This window comes from Pelobates fuscus, chromosome 5 (assembly GCF_036172605.1).
Source record: "Pelobates fuscus isolate aPelFus1 chromosome 5, aPelFus1.pri, whole genome shotgun sequence".
In the NCBI taxonomy this organism is placed as follows: Eukaryota; Metazoa; Chordata; class Amphibia; order Anura; family Pelobatidae; genus Pelobates; species Pelobates fuscus.
Genome location: NC_086321.1, coordinates 338,439,144 through 338,454,650, shown reverse-complemented (window position 1 = coordinate 338,454,650; position 15,507 = coordinate 338,439,144). Strand labels below are relative to the sequence as shown.

The 15,507-nt window shown below is 43.8% G+C and overlaps 1 protein-coding gene across 5 annotated transcripts in view; it reads right to left on the bottom strand.

The window, feature by feature from the left end:
- The window catches only part of PHF20 (PHD finger protein 20), a 71,896-nt gene that overhangs the window by 21,622 nt on the left and 34,767 nt on the right, over positions 1–15,507 (bottom strand). For all 5 annotated transcript variants that reach the window (XM_063455765.1, XM_063455768.1, XM_063455766.1 and 2 more), the window contains 4 exons: positions 12,245–12,421; positions 10,720–10,812; positions 2,995–3,159; positions 2,456–2,658 (listed from right to left, as the gene is read on the bottom strand). In XM_063455765.1, coding sequence (XP_063311835.1) covers positions 2,456–2,658; positions 2,995–3,159; positions 10,720–10,812; positions 12,245–12,421 — 638 coding nt within the window. The remainder of the gene's footprint in view (positions 1–2,455; positions 2,659–2,994; positions 3,160–10,719; positions 10,813–12,244; positions 12,422–15,507) is intronic.

Here is a 15,507-nt window from a genome sequence, read left to right as displayed (position 1 = left end):
GGAGACTGCCTGTCAGCACAGACAGTCCCCCTGCAGGCAGAGACTAGGACACCTATTGTGACCATGTGGTCGCCCTGTTGGGCGATCACATGGCCCCAGGGGTCCTAATCCGCCATGGGGAGACTGTCTGGGCTGCAGGCAGTCTCCCCACACCGGGAGCAACGCCGATCGCCGCCGGGGGAACGACGGCGATCGGGTAAGTACATTTTAAATTTAGGACTGTTCAGGACCGTCGTCGGTCGGCAAGGGGAAAATGCCGATGACTGTCCTGAACCGTCTTGCGTCCTTAAGGGGTTAAGCTGTAGTGGTCCTGGTGACTATAGTGTCACCTTAAGAATTGTATTTGTGGCGATGATTTCTCTGGCTCCTAACATTTCTAGCTGGATCCTAGATTCTACGCAAATTTGTCAAGCCCTGCTGTACATTACACTATAGTGCCAGTAAATGCTGGAGCGCTGTACATATATACAACCTAGAAATTTTGACTTTTGGTGCCTTGGAAAAATACTGAAATATTAAGAACCTAAAAGGTTTGGCAAACACTGGTATAGATGATGGTGCAAAAAAAGTAGAGGTCTCTGCCACAATATAATAAGTTTCTACAGCGATTTGCAAATGCCACAGAAAGCATATCAGGCTTCCGATAGATCATTCAATAGAACAAAAAAAAGCTATGCTAGTGCACTATAGTTATAAAAAAAATAAATAATAAAAAAAAATTCCCGATAACCTACCTACCGCCCGCTCCTCCTCCTCCTCCCCCCCAACACAAACCGACACTGCACATGTATCTGCTGTCTTTAGTTGGAAGAAGCAATAAATATAAGCGGCTTTGCCCAGGGTCTAGAATACTAGTAAGACAGCCCTGCCAGCCTTTGGCGCGGACAAGCAGCTTAATAATGGGTGTAGTTACGTGATCGTGGGTCGCAGCCAGGCAGCACTTGCTAGTAGCAACATCATCGATACTAGTCAACATCACGTGCATCACCAATGAGAAGATATTGCAGCCAAGAGAGGCGAGTTAAATGTTTGACCAAATATGGCAGGCCAATTTCTAAGTTGATAATTTTATATGGTCCATGAAAGAAGTTATAAATATCTAAATGGCCCTTGGCAGAAGGAAGAAAAAAATAAATACAAATTCCACAACCCTGCCCTGCATTAAATGCAGATGTCAACATTTCCTAATAAATCTTCTTAAATGGTTATTTACTAAAGAAGAAGCATGAATTATAACTTTAAGGCCAGAGTAGCGCAACTTAAAGATTTTTTTTTTCCTGTTTTGCTATTTTGACATTTTGACATTTGATATGACATTTACTCTGAATTCTGACTTTTATGGAAACCATAGTCAAAGTAAACTATAGCAAAAATGTTAGCTTAATGAAACAGTTTGTGTATACATCTTGCCTGCGAAGTCTCACTGCTCTATTCTCTGCCATTTAGGAGTTAAATCACTTAGGTTACGGTCCACAGAGACCTAGCCACACCTCCCTGGCTGAGACTGACATAGCCTACATTGGAAATGAAACTTTAAAAAAAAAAAAATCCCCATCAGATGTAACTAACTTTAGACGTTTTTATATTCTGCTCTGTAAATTCTACTTCATTCACACACAGGGGGTTCCGTTCCTGCAGGGCCTAGAAAGCTATTAACAGTGCAGAAGAATAAAAGAAGCGTAAACAGGAAGTGTTTAGGAAGGCTGTGTAAGTCACATGCAGGGAGATGTGACTAGGACTATATAAACAAAGTGTGATTTATCTCTTAAGTGGCAGATAACGGAGCGCTGAGACTGCAGGGCATGATCTATAAACTAAAATTAATTTAAGCAAATAACCATATTCGATAAAAGAATAATGATCCGAAAACAGACTAATGCCAAAAGAGAAATATTTCGATAAAATGGATTTCGAGAGGTGGACGCCTTTGTTACCAAATGTCGAGTGACATTGCGCCAGAGAGCTGGTTAAGATGAGTGTATACAACACAATCTAAAATATCTAAACTATATTCTGTGGGTAATGCTTGTTGTAATCAATCACACAAACTTTTTAAAAGCAGCAGTCATCAAAAATAAATGTTAACCAATTTGCTTCTATATAACTCCATATTTCCAAATCTTTATTTTTTGTAGGGACAACTTTTTTCTTACATAGTCTGATTGACAAAAGTTCACAATAAGACTAGATTAAAGCAAGGTTCTGTTTCAGTTGCCAATCAAACTTCCCCACAATCCAGCAGTAAAATAGTGCTTTGCAAAACCAATTTGCAGCAAACATGTACAGGATGATGAAGTGACAGCTTGTCACAGAGGTTGCCCCATGATACTCCATGTACTACCTACTTCCACAGTGCTTGGTGAGTTCGAATAGAATATTGACTTTTGGTTTTTACTTTCCTCTAATAACGGTTTAAATTGGAATTGTAAGAAACAGATGGTAAATATATAAATACCTGAATCATGAAGTCATTCTCTTCCTGTACTTCACACATGCAGCGCACAATTTCACAATCACCTTCTTCATCATCATCATCATCATCATCCTCCTCCTCCTCCTCCAAATCTTCATCAGCATTTGTAACATCAATCTCTTCATTGTAATCATCATCACTCCAAAGCAGAGATTCAGTACAGGAATCACTTAATGTATCTTCATCTGTTTAAAATAACAAGGATAAGAATTTGAAAGATTGGGCCCCTTTCTAGTGCATAGTGTCTAACCTGCTGCACTCAGCTGTACTGTTAGGGTATCTATTCTGCCAGAATATGTAGCTATGTTTACAATGGTCAATTTATAAATTGTGGGCAAATGGGGAGAACTTAGTGGGTTTTATGGTGGATCTAGGACTCTAAAGCTATTCAGAAACTGCTTTTAAGTGATTAGCCTACATGGTGATCAGTTGGAGCTGGTGTATAACTATATACAATGTATGACAGCACACTGCGCTGATGGTTACAAAACACATCCCCTCTGAAACCCAAAGTATCTTACCACTTAATTTGGCAGTATCTCTTCGTCTTCCATGATCAGAACTTCTTAGTGGTGGATTTCTTAAAGGACACTGGGCTTTATAGTCATTGTTTGGTTTACTAGGAGGGGATTTCTTGGGAGACAGCTCCTTTGATATATCAATGTTTTCTTCACTACCAGAGAGCTCTAGGAATTTAAACAAAGCCATGAGGTTTAAGTTGTAAGGAATACAAAATTAGAAACACATGGACCAAAAAATAAAAAAGTTTTGTATATGATTCCAACTTGAATTTTTTTTTTATTAACCCCTTAAGGACACATGACATGTGTGACATGTCATGACTCCCTTTTATTGCAGAAGTTTGGTCCTTAAGGGGTTAAACTAGTGTTATAGCATTTTTATGACATAGACAATTAAAGGGACACTATAGTCACCAGAACAACTACAGCTTATTGCATTTGTTCTGGTGAGTAGAATCATTACCGTCAGGCTTTTTGCTGTAAACACTGTCTTTTCAGAGAAAATGCAGAGTTTACATTACAGCCTAGTGATAACTTCACTGGCCACTCCTCATATGGCTGTTCGAGATCCTTCCTGGATCATGGCTGCCTAAAATGCATCCAAATATTCAGTATCTCCTCCCACTGCATGCAGACACTGAACTTTCCTCATAGAGATTCATTGATTCAATTCATCTCTATGAGGAGATGCTGATTGGCCAGGTTTGTGTTTGAATTGTGCTGGCTCTACCCCTGATCTGCCTCTTTGTCAGTCTCAGCCGATCTTATGGGGAAGCATTGTGATTGGATCACGCTACCACTTCTGCTGAGGTCAGCAGGCAATGGGCAGGTCTAAAGGAAACAGGGACATGTAAGGAGCTGCAGACTTGAATACAAGTAAGAGGTTACTATATTAAGGGGGCAAAGGGAGTTAGCTAGATGGTGGTTTTAACCCCGACATGTTTGTGTTCCTGACCCTATAGTGCTCCTTTAATCTTTTCATGAAAATGGCCATTTTGTACCTAAAAAGGACATGAGCAAATTTGCCATTTGTTTAGTGAGCATGAGTGTGGATTTAGTCCACCCGTAGTTACATTATCCCAATTTTAAGCATATTAACATTAAGCCTCTATATGTAGAATTTTTTATTTTGTTTGTGACGCCTCTAGGTGTGCATTACTATTTGGCATGCAAGACCTGTAAATTGAACAGCTTTTTATTTATTTATTTTTATCTCGGAAAGCTGGTACTATCCTTGCAGCCAATTTTATCTATCTTGGCCAAACTTAATTTTTTTGCAGTGCTTATGTATATAACAAACATGCATACGGCAATCCACATGCCTTTTCGAAAACAGTTGCAACAGTGGGGCATATGGTAGCGCTTGCACAATTTTATATTTGAAATGAGGGTATTCATGTTTGGAACATACTATTTGTAGGTAGTATCTGTTAATCACAGCTAGTTAATAACAATATGTAGATATTGGTTCTATGAGCAGATCACACAAAGGTAGTGTTAGTCTCTTAGCTTATAACCTATTGGTAGGCAATATACACTATTTGCATTTAGCGGGGTATGTGCTTCAAATGATAGAGGAAAAATTTCACCCCCCCAGACCGCCATAACATGCATATACAAGACTATTAAGGCAGATTCAATATGACAGAGGAAATTACGATTGTGCCCTGTGTGTAGAATGTAGATCGATAGCGGTATGGCACGTTATCTAAGTGTCCTCGTGTGTCTCTGGTTAGCCTATGCCCTCTCTGGGCTGAGTGCGTTGCCGCTGCAGGTCGGCTGTGTGTTGAGCGGTCGGTGGGTAGGCGCTGTACGGCAGTCCAGGAGTGGTGTGCAGCACCCGGCATGATAGACCTGGATCTCGGTGCGTCTGGAGAGTGGAGTGTCGCGGGTTATGATCCAGTGGCCTGCTATGCGCTGGCCTGCTATGCCTCCCTCTTCGCTGCCTGCTTCGGACCTGTCTGAGACATAGCCACGGTCTTGTGGTGAGTCTCAGGAGGAGAGTAGCTTGTTAGAGTATGAGGGTGCGTGCTTGTGGTTGACTGTAGTAGAAGTCGGATCCAATGGTGCTTGTGATCTGTACTGGTTACTGCCGATGTGGGAGAGTAGCCTTTGGTCACTCTGGTCTTGGCACTGTTGCACATGGCCTCCGCCATCTTAGTTGCAGCGCCTGGGTTGCGGGTCGTGGTGACAATGCCGCTGTGCCTTAGTTGTGTTGCGGTGGTCGGTGCCTGAGGGTGAGGACTGGGATCACCCCTACCGGTCCCCTACCGGTCCACTCACCGCCGGAGTAGGCCTCGACTGTAACAGTGAAGATTTCTCCTCCAAGGGACTAATACTCAGAGCCAGCCTCGCCCTGGATCCAGTGCTCTCTGCTCGATGAGGGTCGCCGTTGCCGGACGTTTTTTGAGTAAAAATAAATCATAGTTTTATGGCTTACAGGTTCCTAGATTGCAGGAGCTGGTCCCACTTGCGACCGTCCAGCCCCGCCCCCCATATATATATATATATATATTTTTTTGTAAATTCTTTATTTTTGATGGTGCATAGATGGTGTAACAGACAGATAAACAACATGTTGGTACATCATTTACAGTGTTGCGCTTAACATCGTTGCTATGTTTCCAGTAGTGATAGTGGTGCAGGCGGTTTACAAACGGTTCAGGATGTATCTTACGCCCAACATGTGTGTCTCTTTGCACAATTTTATATCGGGTGGGGGTGAACTGGGATGTGCAGTCATGGGGTCTGTTGGGTGGAAGGGGGGGTAGAGGTGTGTAATCTACTCCTCTGGTTTTGGCTGTTCCATTGTTAGCGTTTGGTTGTTCAGGTCAAGTTGGGTTCGGGTAGAGAGGGGGCACAGAAGGGAAAGGGGTGGTTTCAGTGGTGGATGTGGGTTGCGTTTGGTGGGCTTTGCTTCCAGTCTTATCCCTTCGGTTGTGGTTGCCCTTTGATCGGTATATCGTTTTTGTCACCTGTGCGGTTTGGTGAGTGCAGTGGCTGTAGTCGTTTGCGCATCAGGTTTTCGGTCGGGCTCTGGGTTTCCCCTTGTGGGGGGCTGCTTGTCTCCCGTTGTGCCTGGGGGCCTTTTAAGTACGGTCTGGGCCGTGTACTGATCTCGAGGGCAAGCCGTCATATGGGTGTACTGGGGAGTTGGGGGGGAGTGGTACCGTAGGGAAGGTCTGGGCTTGGTGGCATGAAGCCCGGGGGATGGGGTGTTCTCTCTATACCTGCCCACCCGTGCGTATGTCGGGTTTCGGTCGGCTGGCCAGGGGCAAGGGGTGGGGGCCAGGTGTCTTCAGGGGTGTGTTCCGTCTTCGTTCGGGTCGGTATTTCGTCTGCGGCCTTAGTATATGGCCTAAGCGGCTTGTCGCCACCCCATATATTTATTTTAAACACATACAGATACAACATTGCATTTTGCAGGGAATGTCTTCAAACATTGTTGCATTCTAGACTTGTGCACAAATCATTTTAGCGGCGTTGAATAAATGAAGATTTGTTAGAGGTGTCTAACAAAACCTTTTGTATGTCCATACATCAATAGGCATTTGATTTATTCAATGCACCAGAAAATGTCTATTCAACTCTAGTAAAACCCAAATATAAATATGAGGCAGGGCCATTTCATTTTGGGGTAGTTGAATAGACCAGTGTTTCCCAACCCAGTCCTCAAGGCACACCTACCAGTCCAGGATTTAAGGATTACCCAGTTTTGTCTAAGGTGTTTTTAGAAAAAAAAAGAAAAACCACCTTAGACAAAACTAGGTGAGATCCTTAAATCCTGGACTGGTAGGTGTGCCTTGAGGACTGGGTTGGGAAACACTGGAATAGACTACCTTTTGAAGTTGGTATATCAATCCATATTGTCGTTCAAGGGTTACAACATTCTTATTTTTTGGCAAATACCAAACTTAACTCCTTAAAGGGACTCTCCAGTGCCAGGAAAACAATCGTTTTCCTGGCACTGCAGGACCCTACAGTGCCCCTCTCCCTCCCACCCCCCAATGGCCGCGCACAAGCCTCCCCATAGGAAAGCTTTCCTATGGGGATTTCGGCAAAGTTGGAGGTCCTCCTATAGAACGAGGACGTCCAGCGTCGTTTAACACTTTTTCGTATTCTAAGAACACGGAAGTCCCTCTAGTGGCTGTCTGATAGACGGCCAATAGAGAAGGACTTAAACCTGCATGGTAATTATTGCAGTTTGTAAAAACTGCAATAATTGCACTTGCAGGGTTAAGGGAGGTGGGAGTTGGCACCTAGACCACTCCAACGAGCAGAAATGTTCTGGGTGCCTGGAGTGTCCCTTTAAGGACCTCGGCAAATCTATTTCTTACCCCAATCGCTGCCATTCCCCCGCCGGCAATCTGTGTGGCTCCTTGTCTGGAGGGACTGCCTGACAGCCCAGACCAACGTTTCCCAATTGGTGTTCCATAAAAACACAATTGGGGTTCCGACAAAATGGCTTTGGGCGGCAGCGACGGAGCAGCGATCTTTATGCTCGGCTCCCTTACGCACACAGCAGTGGTGCCGGAATATGATGTCACTCCGGCTCTGGCATCACTACGCAGCGCACGAGGGAGCTGAGGTAGGAGATCACTGCTCCCTCGCTGCTCAGCAGCCCCACTGAACCCCAGGGACCGCTGCCAGCCGCTCAGCAGATTTATTTTTATATTAACTTAATTTAAAACCTTTTTTTCAAAAACTTTTCTCACCAGCAAGTGCTGGCAGCACTATGGACGCCTATTGCGGCCATGTAATAGGGGAGACTGTGCTGTCAGACAGTCCCCCTAGTGGAGAAGAACACTGATCGCCGGCGGGGGAACGGCAGCGATCGGTTAAGTACATGGGAATGGAGGGAGAGGAAGGGGTTAATTTTATTTTTTCCCAATTTTAATCTTCACTGAGTGCCTCGACCCCTCGAGGCATTCAGCACAGGCAGAGCATCGGAAGCCTGCCCAATTCCCTTCCGATGCTCTGCCTCACTGCCAGGCACCATGTACCAGATACGTCCGCGGTCGAGAGGAGTTAAAGAAATGTGTACATGTGAGGTGTGATTCAGAGATTTATGACAGATAACAGTGTTACAATGTCACTATTGATACATTTTAAATATATCTCGTACTTTTACTTCTAGCCCTATAACTTGCAAGGTATTTCTAAACTCAGGACAAAAGTTGGAAACTATTTAGCAAGGGTGTTTTTTAGCGATTGTAGTTGCATAACAGATTTTGGGGGTTTATAATAAGTGATATGATCTAATGAAAATAGTATCTTTAGAAAGACCATTTAATGGTGAGAAAAACTGTATATAATATGTGTGGGTACAGTAAATGAGTAAGAGGAAAATTACAACTAAACACAAAGACCGCAGAAATTTAAAAAACAGCCCTGGTCCTCAATGGTAAGAAAATTGGAAAATGATCTGGTCACTAAGGGGTTAACAGAGTTGCCCAGGACTATGCAAGTTAAACCATTTACATTTTTGGTCTCACTGGTACCAGTGCATTATTAAGAGTGGAAAAGTTTAATTACTGGATTAGGTTGTCCCTGTACATACATAACATACTTGGTAGGGATTATTCTACCCATGCAGTTACTCAGAATAATTTTGTAAATTACGTGAAGTTTTATAGTCCCACTTTAACCCCTTAAGGACACGACATGTCTGACATGTCATGATTCCCTTTTATTCCAGAAGTTTGGTCCTTAAGGGGTTAAATAAGCAACATAGCCTACTGTGAGGATTATATTGCTAAATCAAACTTCTATGTGCACTTTGCCACTCCAACCTTCTTTGAGCGCATCTGCCTAGCGGAACAATATCAAAGAGGCTTAATCACCCAGCTGTACTCCCACCTCTGTTCCACCACACGGGAATGGGGGACCCTGCAATACACTGTTAAATGGGAAACTGACTTGGGGGAGACCCTAGAGGGTATAGACTGGCAGGATATCTGGGAAGCTAATGCCAAAACCTCCATCTGTGTAACGATGCAAGAACAGGCATATAAGACGATGCTCAGATGGTATACTACCCCGGTCCAACTCTATCACATGAAGAAAACACCCACAGATCTCTGTTGGCATAACTGCGGAGAGAAGGGGACTTATGCACACATGTGGTGGTATTGCCCCACGATAAAAATGTACTGGGAAAACATCCAGAAGCTTGTATCGCAGATTTTAAATAGACCAATAGGCCTAGACCCCTGGACCTTCCTCCTAGCCAGACCCCTTGGCGATTTGCCCAGACAAGAACAACAATTACTTAACAAGATAGCGCTAGCTGCAAGAAAGGCACTGGCCCAAACATGGTTGCAGCCCACCCCCCCACCATTGTCCACGGTGCTCAACAAAATCAAAGAGTGCCATCTCATGGACAAATTAACGGCCCAAACGAGAGGCACCATGAAAGCATTCACAAAGGTATGGGAACCATGGGATAATTACACGGACGACTAAGTAGTCACAAGTGACATCCAAGACCACCTTTTCCTCCCCCCCCACCCCCCCCCCCTCCTTCCGACCAACAGTTTTCCACCACCCCTTCCCTCAATTCTAGGCCGAACTCACCGGTAACTCGGCCTATATGTTCAACACACCCGCACCATTGCAACAGAACGTTAATGTTGTAAAATTGTTATTTGATCAAAAGTTGTAAGCTAAAGTTATCACTGTTCCTAAGTGTTGTTCATACTTTAATATCGAAAAACGATGACAGACAGATGTTTAATACGTATGATCTGAATGGCTGATTATGTAAACCACTTGTACTTTTTTAAGGCTTCTGCGCAAGCCATATAAATGCATAACCTACATATGTCTGTCATTGACAAAATAAAGAATTATAAAAAAAAAAAAAAAACTTCTATGTGCACTTTGGCTCAACAGAAATCAAAAACATAAAAGTGTCACTACGGTGCATGTTTGTGCCTCCGTACAAATCATTAAAAGGGCAGCCATTATGCCCAAAATGTTTTTATTTTAAAAGAGCATAACATTTAATCTATGCATTGTGCTGGCAGTTTTTTTTTTTTATAGTAAATTTATAGATTGAGAGAAAAGCCTATTTAGTAATAGAGGTTTCTCCCACTAGTGAAACAATTCTTCCATTGACTGGAGCAGAAAAAAAAAAACCCAAAACGACCACCTGCAGGCAGTCCTTCTGCTCTCCACCCAGCACTGGCTATGGAGTATAGGATGTTTGCTTAGAAGCCAGTGTGTGGGTGTCATTATGTAGTTTAGCACGGTTTGTGGGAGCATCCCCAAGCAGTGCAGATCAGTGAATTCTGCAGATGGACCAAGGGCAGACTTGAGGTAGGTGTTAAAGAAGTGTAATATCCACTCTGTAAGGAGATCCCAGCGAGGTAGCTGTGGGTCAGAGAAGTGGTGGCAGGTTTTCACCAAGATCTGATTACTTTACCTTCTCTATTGTGCTAGATCTCCAAGTACCACCGAATGTGCCTGTCATGGTACACATTTGCATTAATGTTTGTAAAATCTTTTACACACCGCACTAGTATAATTTATCAAATCTATAGAACTTTAATAAAATAAAAATAGCAAAATTTAGCAATTTCTTAAATTATGTACCAGGGGACACGAAGATGATAAAAGTGATGAAGAGCATTACTAAAAATACATAAGACTATACGGGAAGTGGCCAGAGCTGCGGGATATTTTATTCAACTCTCCCCACGCAAGAGACAAAAATAAATTTACCAGACTTCGATCTCTTTTTCTTTTTTTTCTTCTTCTTGGATTTAAGGTTTAATAAATCTTTTGACTTTTCTTTTGTCTTTTCCTTGTCATTAACTGTGAAAAGAAAGTTCTATGATCATGATTATTTTAATAAATCAAACTATAGTAAAAGGAGACCATTTCCCAGGTTTACTTTTCTCTGGTGTTTGCTCTGATCGGTGTTACTGCACATGGGAGGGAGGAGCAAGAGACAAAAAACACACAACTACTCCTACTTTGATCTTTTGAAAAGGTCGACAGATATTTCAATATAGGGTACGCCAAATTTAATGAAAGCCACCAAAGTCCTGTAATATTGGTAGTCAAGGACTGACCATAGATTTTAAAGACAGGGCATACCAGTTAATGTTCCCCATCGGCCTAGCATGCTTGGAAAAGCACCATCTACTCTACGTTATTTGAAGGTCATTCTCCTTTAAAGAGTATACTTATCAAACACAAGTGTAACTAAGGTTTGTTTTCCTTGTTCAGAAACTGCCAAGTAACAAGCCAACTGTTGGCTCTAAGGGACACTATAGGAGGGAAGGGGGGAACACTATTGGACGAGTGGAGGGGGGGGGAGGGGAACACTATTGGACGAGTGGAGGGAGGGGAACACTATTGGACGAGTGGAGGGAGGGGAGGGGAACACTATTGGACGAGTGGAGGGGGGGGAGGGGAACACTATTGGACGAGTGGAGGGGGGGGAGGGGAACACTATTGGACGAGTGGAGGGGGGGGAGGGGAACACTATTGGACGAGTGGAGGGGGGGGAGGGGAACACTATTGGACGAGTGGAGGGGGGGGAGGGGAACACTATTGGACGAGTGGAGGGGGGGGAGGGGAACACTATTGGACGAGTGGAGGGGGGGGAGGGGAACACTATTGGACGAGTGGAGGGGGGGGAGGGGAACACTATTGGACGAGTGGAGGGGGGGAGGGGAACACTATTGGACGAGTGGAGGGGGGGGAGGGGAACACTATTGGACGAGTGGAGGGGGGGAGGGGAACACTATTGGACGAGTGGAGGGGGGGAGGGGAACACTATTGGACGAGTGGAGGGGGGGAGGGGAACACTATTGGACGAGTGGAGGGGGGAACACTATTGGACGAGTGGAGGGGGGAGGGGAACACTATTGGACGAGTGGAGGGGAACACTATTGGACGAGTGGAGGGGAACACTATTGGACGAGTGGAGGGGGGAGGGGAACACTATTGGACGAGTGGAGGTGGTGGGGAACACTATTGGATGAGTGGAGGGGGTGGGGAACACTATTGGACGAGTGGAGGGGGAGGGGAACACTATTGGACGAGTGGAGGTGGTGGGGAACACTATTGGACGAGTGGAGGGGGTGGGGAACACTATTGGAGCTTCACACATCCAATCTATTAAGTGATGAGAAAAGGTATACTATAATGTGACTTGCGTAAACCATTTTAAAAGTTACACATTCCTGAGCACTTCCAGTTTAAACCTTTAATACTACAGTTTCATCATGATGCTTACCTCCATCTGACAGCCTTTCTGGCTTACGATGAGCTTTTTGGATCTCATTCTCCTTGCTTTTTTCCCTGAGGGATGGACGGTGGGAGTGAGTACTATTTGAAGCAGGTGTTGAATGCCGCCTCCTTTCATTTAGCTTGTCTTGCGGGGAACTTCTAAGTGACAACTGAAGTGAGGTGTCTGAATAAGGGGCAGATAAGAAGTTAAATGTCATCTGTATTTAAGTAGTTTTGCCTTTTTCCTACAGAAAAAAAAAAACCAGCAACCGGTATCCTGTAACTAGCATTTCTGACTAAACCTCTCATGTGTTGGTCAACATTCACTGGCAACCACATGGGCACAAAATGTAAAGGTTTATTTGACATGCTGTACATAGACAAGACAGCTGTCATTTTTCAGTTAAAGGAACACTATAGTCACCTAAATAAAGCAATTTTAGTGTATAGATCATTCCCCTGCAATTTCACTGCTCAATTCACTGCCATTTAGGAGTTAAATCACTTTGTTTCTGTTTATGCAGCACTAGCCACACCTCTCCTGGCTATGATTGACTGAGCCTGCATGAAAAGAAAAAAAACCTGGTTTCACTTTCAAACAGATGTAATTTACCTTAAATAATTGTATCTCAATCTCTAAATTGAACTATAATCACATACAGGAGGCTCTTGCAGGGTCTAGCAAGCTATTAACATAGCAGGGGATAAGAAAATGTTAAACAGAACTTGCAGTAAAGAAAGCCTAAATAGGGCTCTCTTTACAGGAAGTGTTTATGGAAGGCTGTGCAAGGCACATGCAGGGAGGTGTGACTAGGGTTCATAAACAAAGGGATTTAACTCCTAAATGGCAGAGGATTGAGCAGTGAGGCTGCAGGGGCATGTTCTATACACCAAAACCGCTTCCTTATGCTAAAGTTGTTAAGGTGACTATAGTGTCCCTTTAACTATTGAAACAATGCTTTTAATATTAAAAACTAATTACCGGGGGCGGGGCCGGGTCGCCGAGCTGAGCGGTCGCAGGGGAGCTCAGCTCCTGCACACAACGACCCTATAATCCCCTTAACCCCTTAAGGACCAAACTTCTGGAATAAAAGGGAATCATGACATGTCATACATGTCATGTGTCCTTAAGGGGTTAAACTAAGATTTTACTCACATAACCTCACCCATAACTGCGACCCTCGATGGATAAGGGCTGCCGGAACCGGGGAGAGGCTTGCTCACTGAGTTTTAGTCCAAGCCGCAACGAAGGCCCAAAGCCTAAATCTAAGATGGCGGAGGCCACGAATGTCCGAGCCCAGCCACAGAGCCCAGAACAGTCCGCTGATCCCAGCTGAACGGACAGGCCAGGAACCCAGCAGCGTGAGGCCCCTAAAAAGACCTTTATACTCTGAGGCGGAGGGGGGAAACGCAAAGCAAATGGCGGCACCGCAGACACCGCTACCGGCGCCAGAGACAGAGGTACTTGCCCTCTGATGGAGCCGAGGGGCCGGAGCCCAAGTCACAACACTGCGTCCCCCACCAACCTACCACATAGCAACCCCTGTCCAGCAACAGCCCAAAAAGCGACACGCCACGACCGCCGACACGCGGCAGGCAGAGGACGGCACAAAACGAGCTGCCATCCAAGGAGACAATGGGCGGACATACCTCACGTACACAAGCTACTGCCACCACGAAACGGAACAAAAGAGGACTGCACATAACCTGCGTATCAACCCCACAGAGTATACATACACTGTGACAGCACACCGGCCATTTATCAGGACTCTTCCATGTCCAGCCGAAGCTACAAGGCCGTATATACAGACAGCAGTCATCTTGGGCCGGTTCAGAGACACCCAGAGACGCTAACTACACTTTAATTACTACAGTGTCTATATCTCCCTTGTCGTGTCGAGACCACCGAGAGCCTGGGATTTGATAGCGTCCTTGTCAATAAAAATGCGCAAGAGGACAATATCATACCCCCACGCAGCAGACATATCTTCTCACGTGCACACAGACCGGGGAGACCTGCTCGCACCAGACGCTTACACAAGGCCCCACACGCACACGCAGCACAACACTCGACTACTTATACACACGTAGGGACTCCTGGTCCTGATGGCTTGGGAAGACTGACTTAAAGCGCTGACTCACTCTAACTGACAGCACCGTGTTCATACAAACGACACCTACTCGACTATACTTCGTGTTATTATATAAAAATTTGCAGTTTCTTCATGCAATGCCTCCCAACTTAACGATTTTTGCCTAACAATGAGTATATGCCGTTGGGACAAAGCAAATGTACTTTTAACTGTATGTCTCTTGCACGCAAAAATAAAGAATTAAAAAAATAAAATAAAATAAAAGCCAATTACCTTTCACAGCACTACCTTCAATTGAAATAGAATGCCAATTCTGAAAATTGTAAGGAAATTGATATACCAAAAAAACAACCCATTTGAAAATGGAGTTAAAGAAATGCTACAGAAACAATGTTCTTGTTACGATATATTTTACTAAACTAATGTAGGAAAATAAAGTTATTTCACATGTTCCATTGCCACCTTTTGGACTCCATTATCGTAGTTCTAAAAATGTACAGAGTACATTTTCAGTAATGAATATGTGCTTTGTTTAGGGATGAGAATTAGATCGGTTCTTACTGATACAGCAGTAAAAAAAAAAAAGTTATGGTACACTGAAAAACGCACGATCAACTGAAAAATCAGAGACCGAACTTCTTTACTATAGATCAAAAATCGCTTTTCACTTGCCATGGAATTTTATTACGGTGGATTTCAATACCAATTTTAATCCAAGTCAAAAGTGCAAGTTTCCTTTTTTCCCCCTGCCCACAGAGATGGTTGGCCATTTTCCGTTTATTATTTATAAAAAACACCAACACGCTCAAACATCCTCATCCACATTGACCAAACTGACAAATGTATAAAAGTGCTCTTTAATTTGTTAAAGGGACAGAGACTGCTAGCAGGCACAAAGATTATACTTTTTATATAAAACAATACATAGTTTTGATATTAAACCAGAAGACGGCACCAGGGCCTGCTTAGCATCAGAACCGCTGCAGTGTCCTGTATGTATGGTTTGAGTGCCACCTTTAAACAACCAATTACACAGCCAGGTCTGCACTAGAAGGCAACTAAACCAAGTTTCCAAGTTAGAAAGGGTCAATTAAAATAAATATATAATACAACAAAAAATGCCGTTGCATTTCTATAACCCTAGCTTTTATTCCCCCAAGTTATGAATACATCTTTA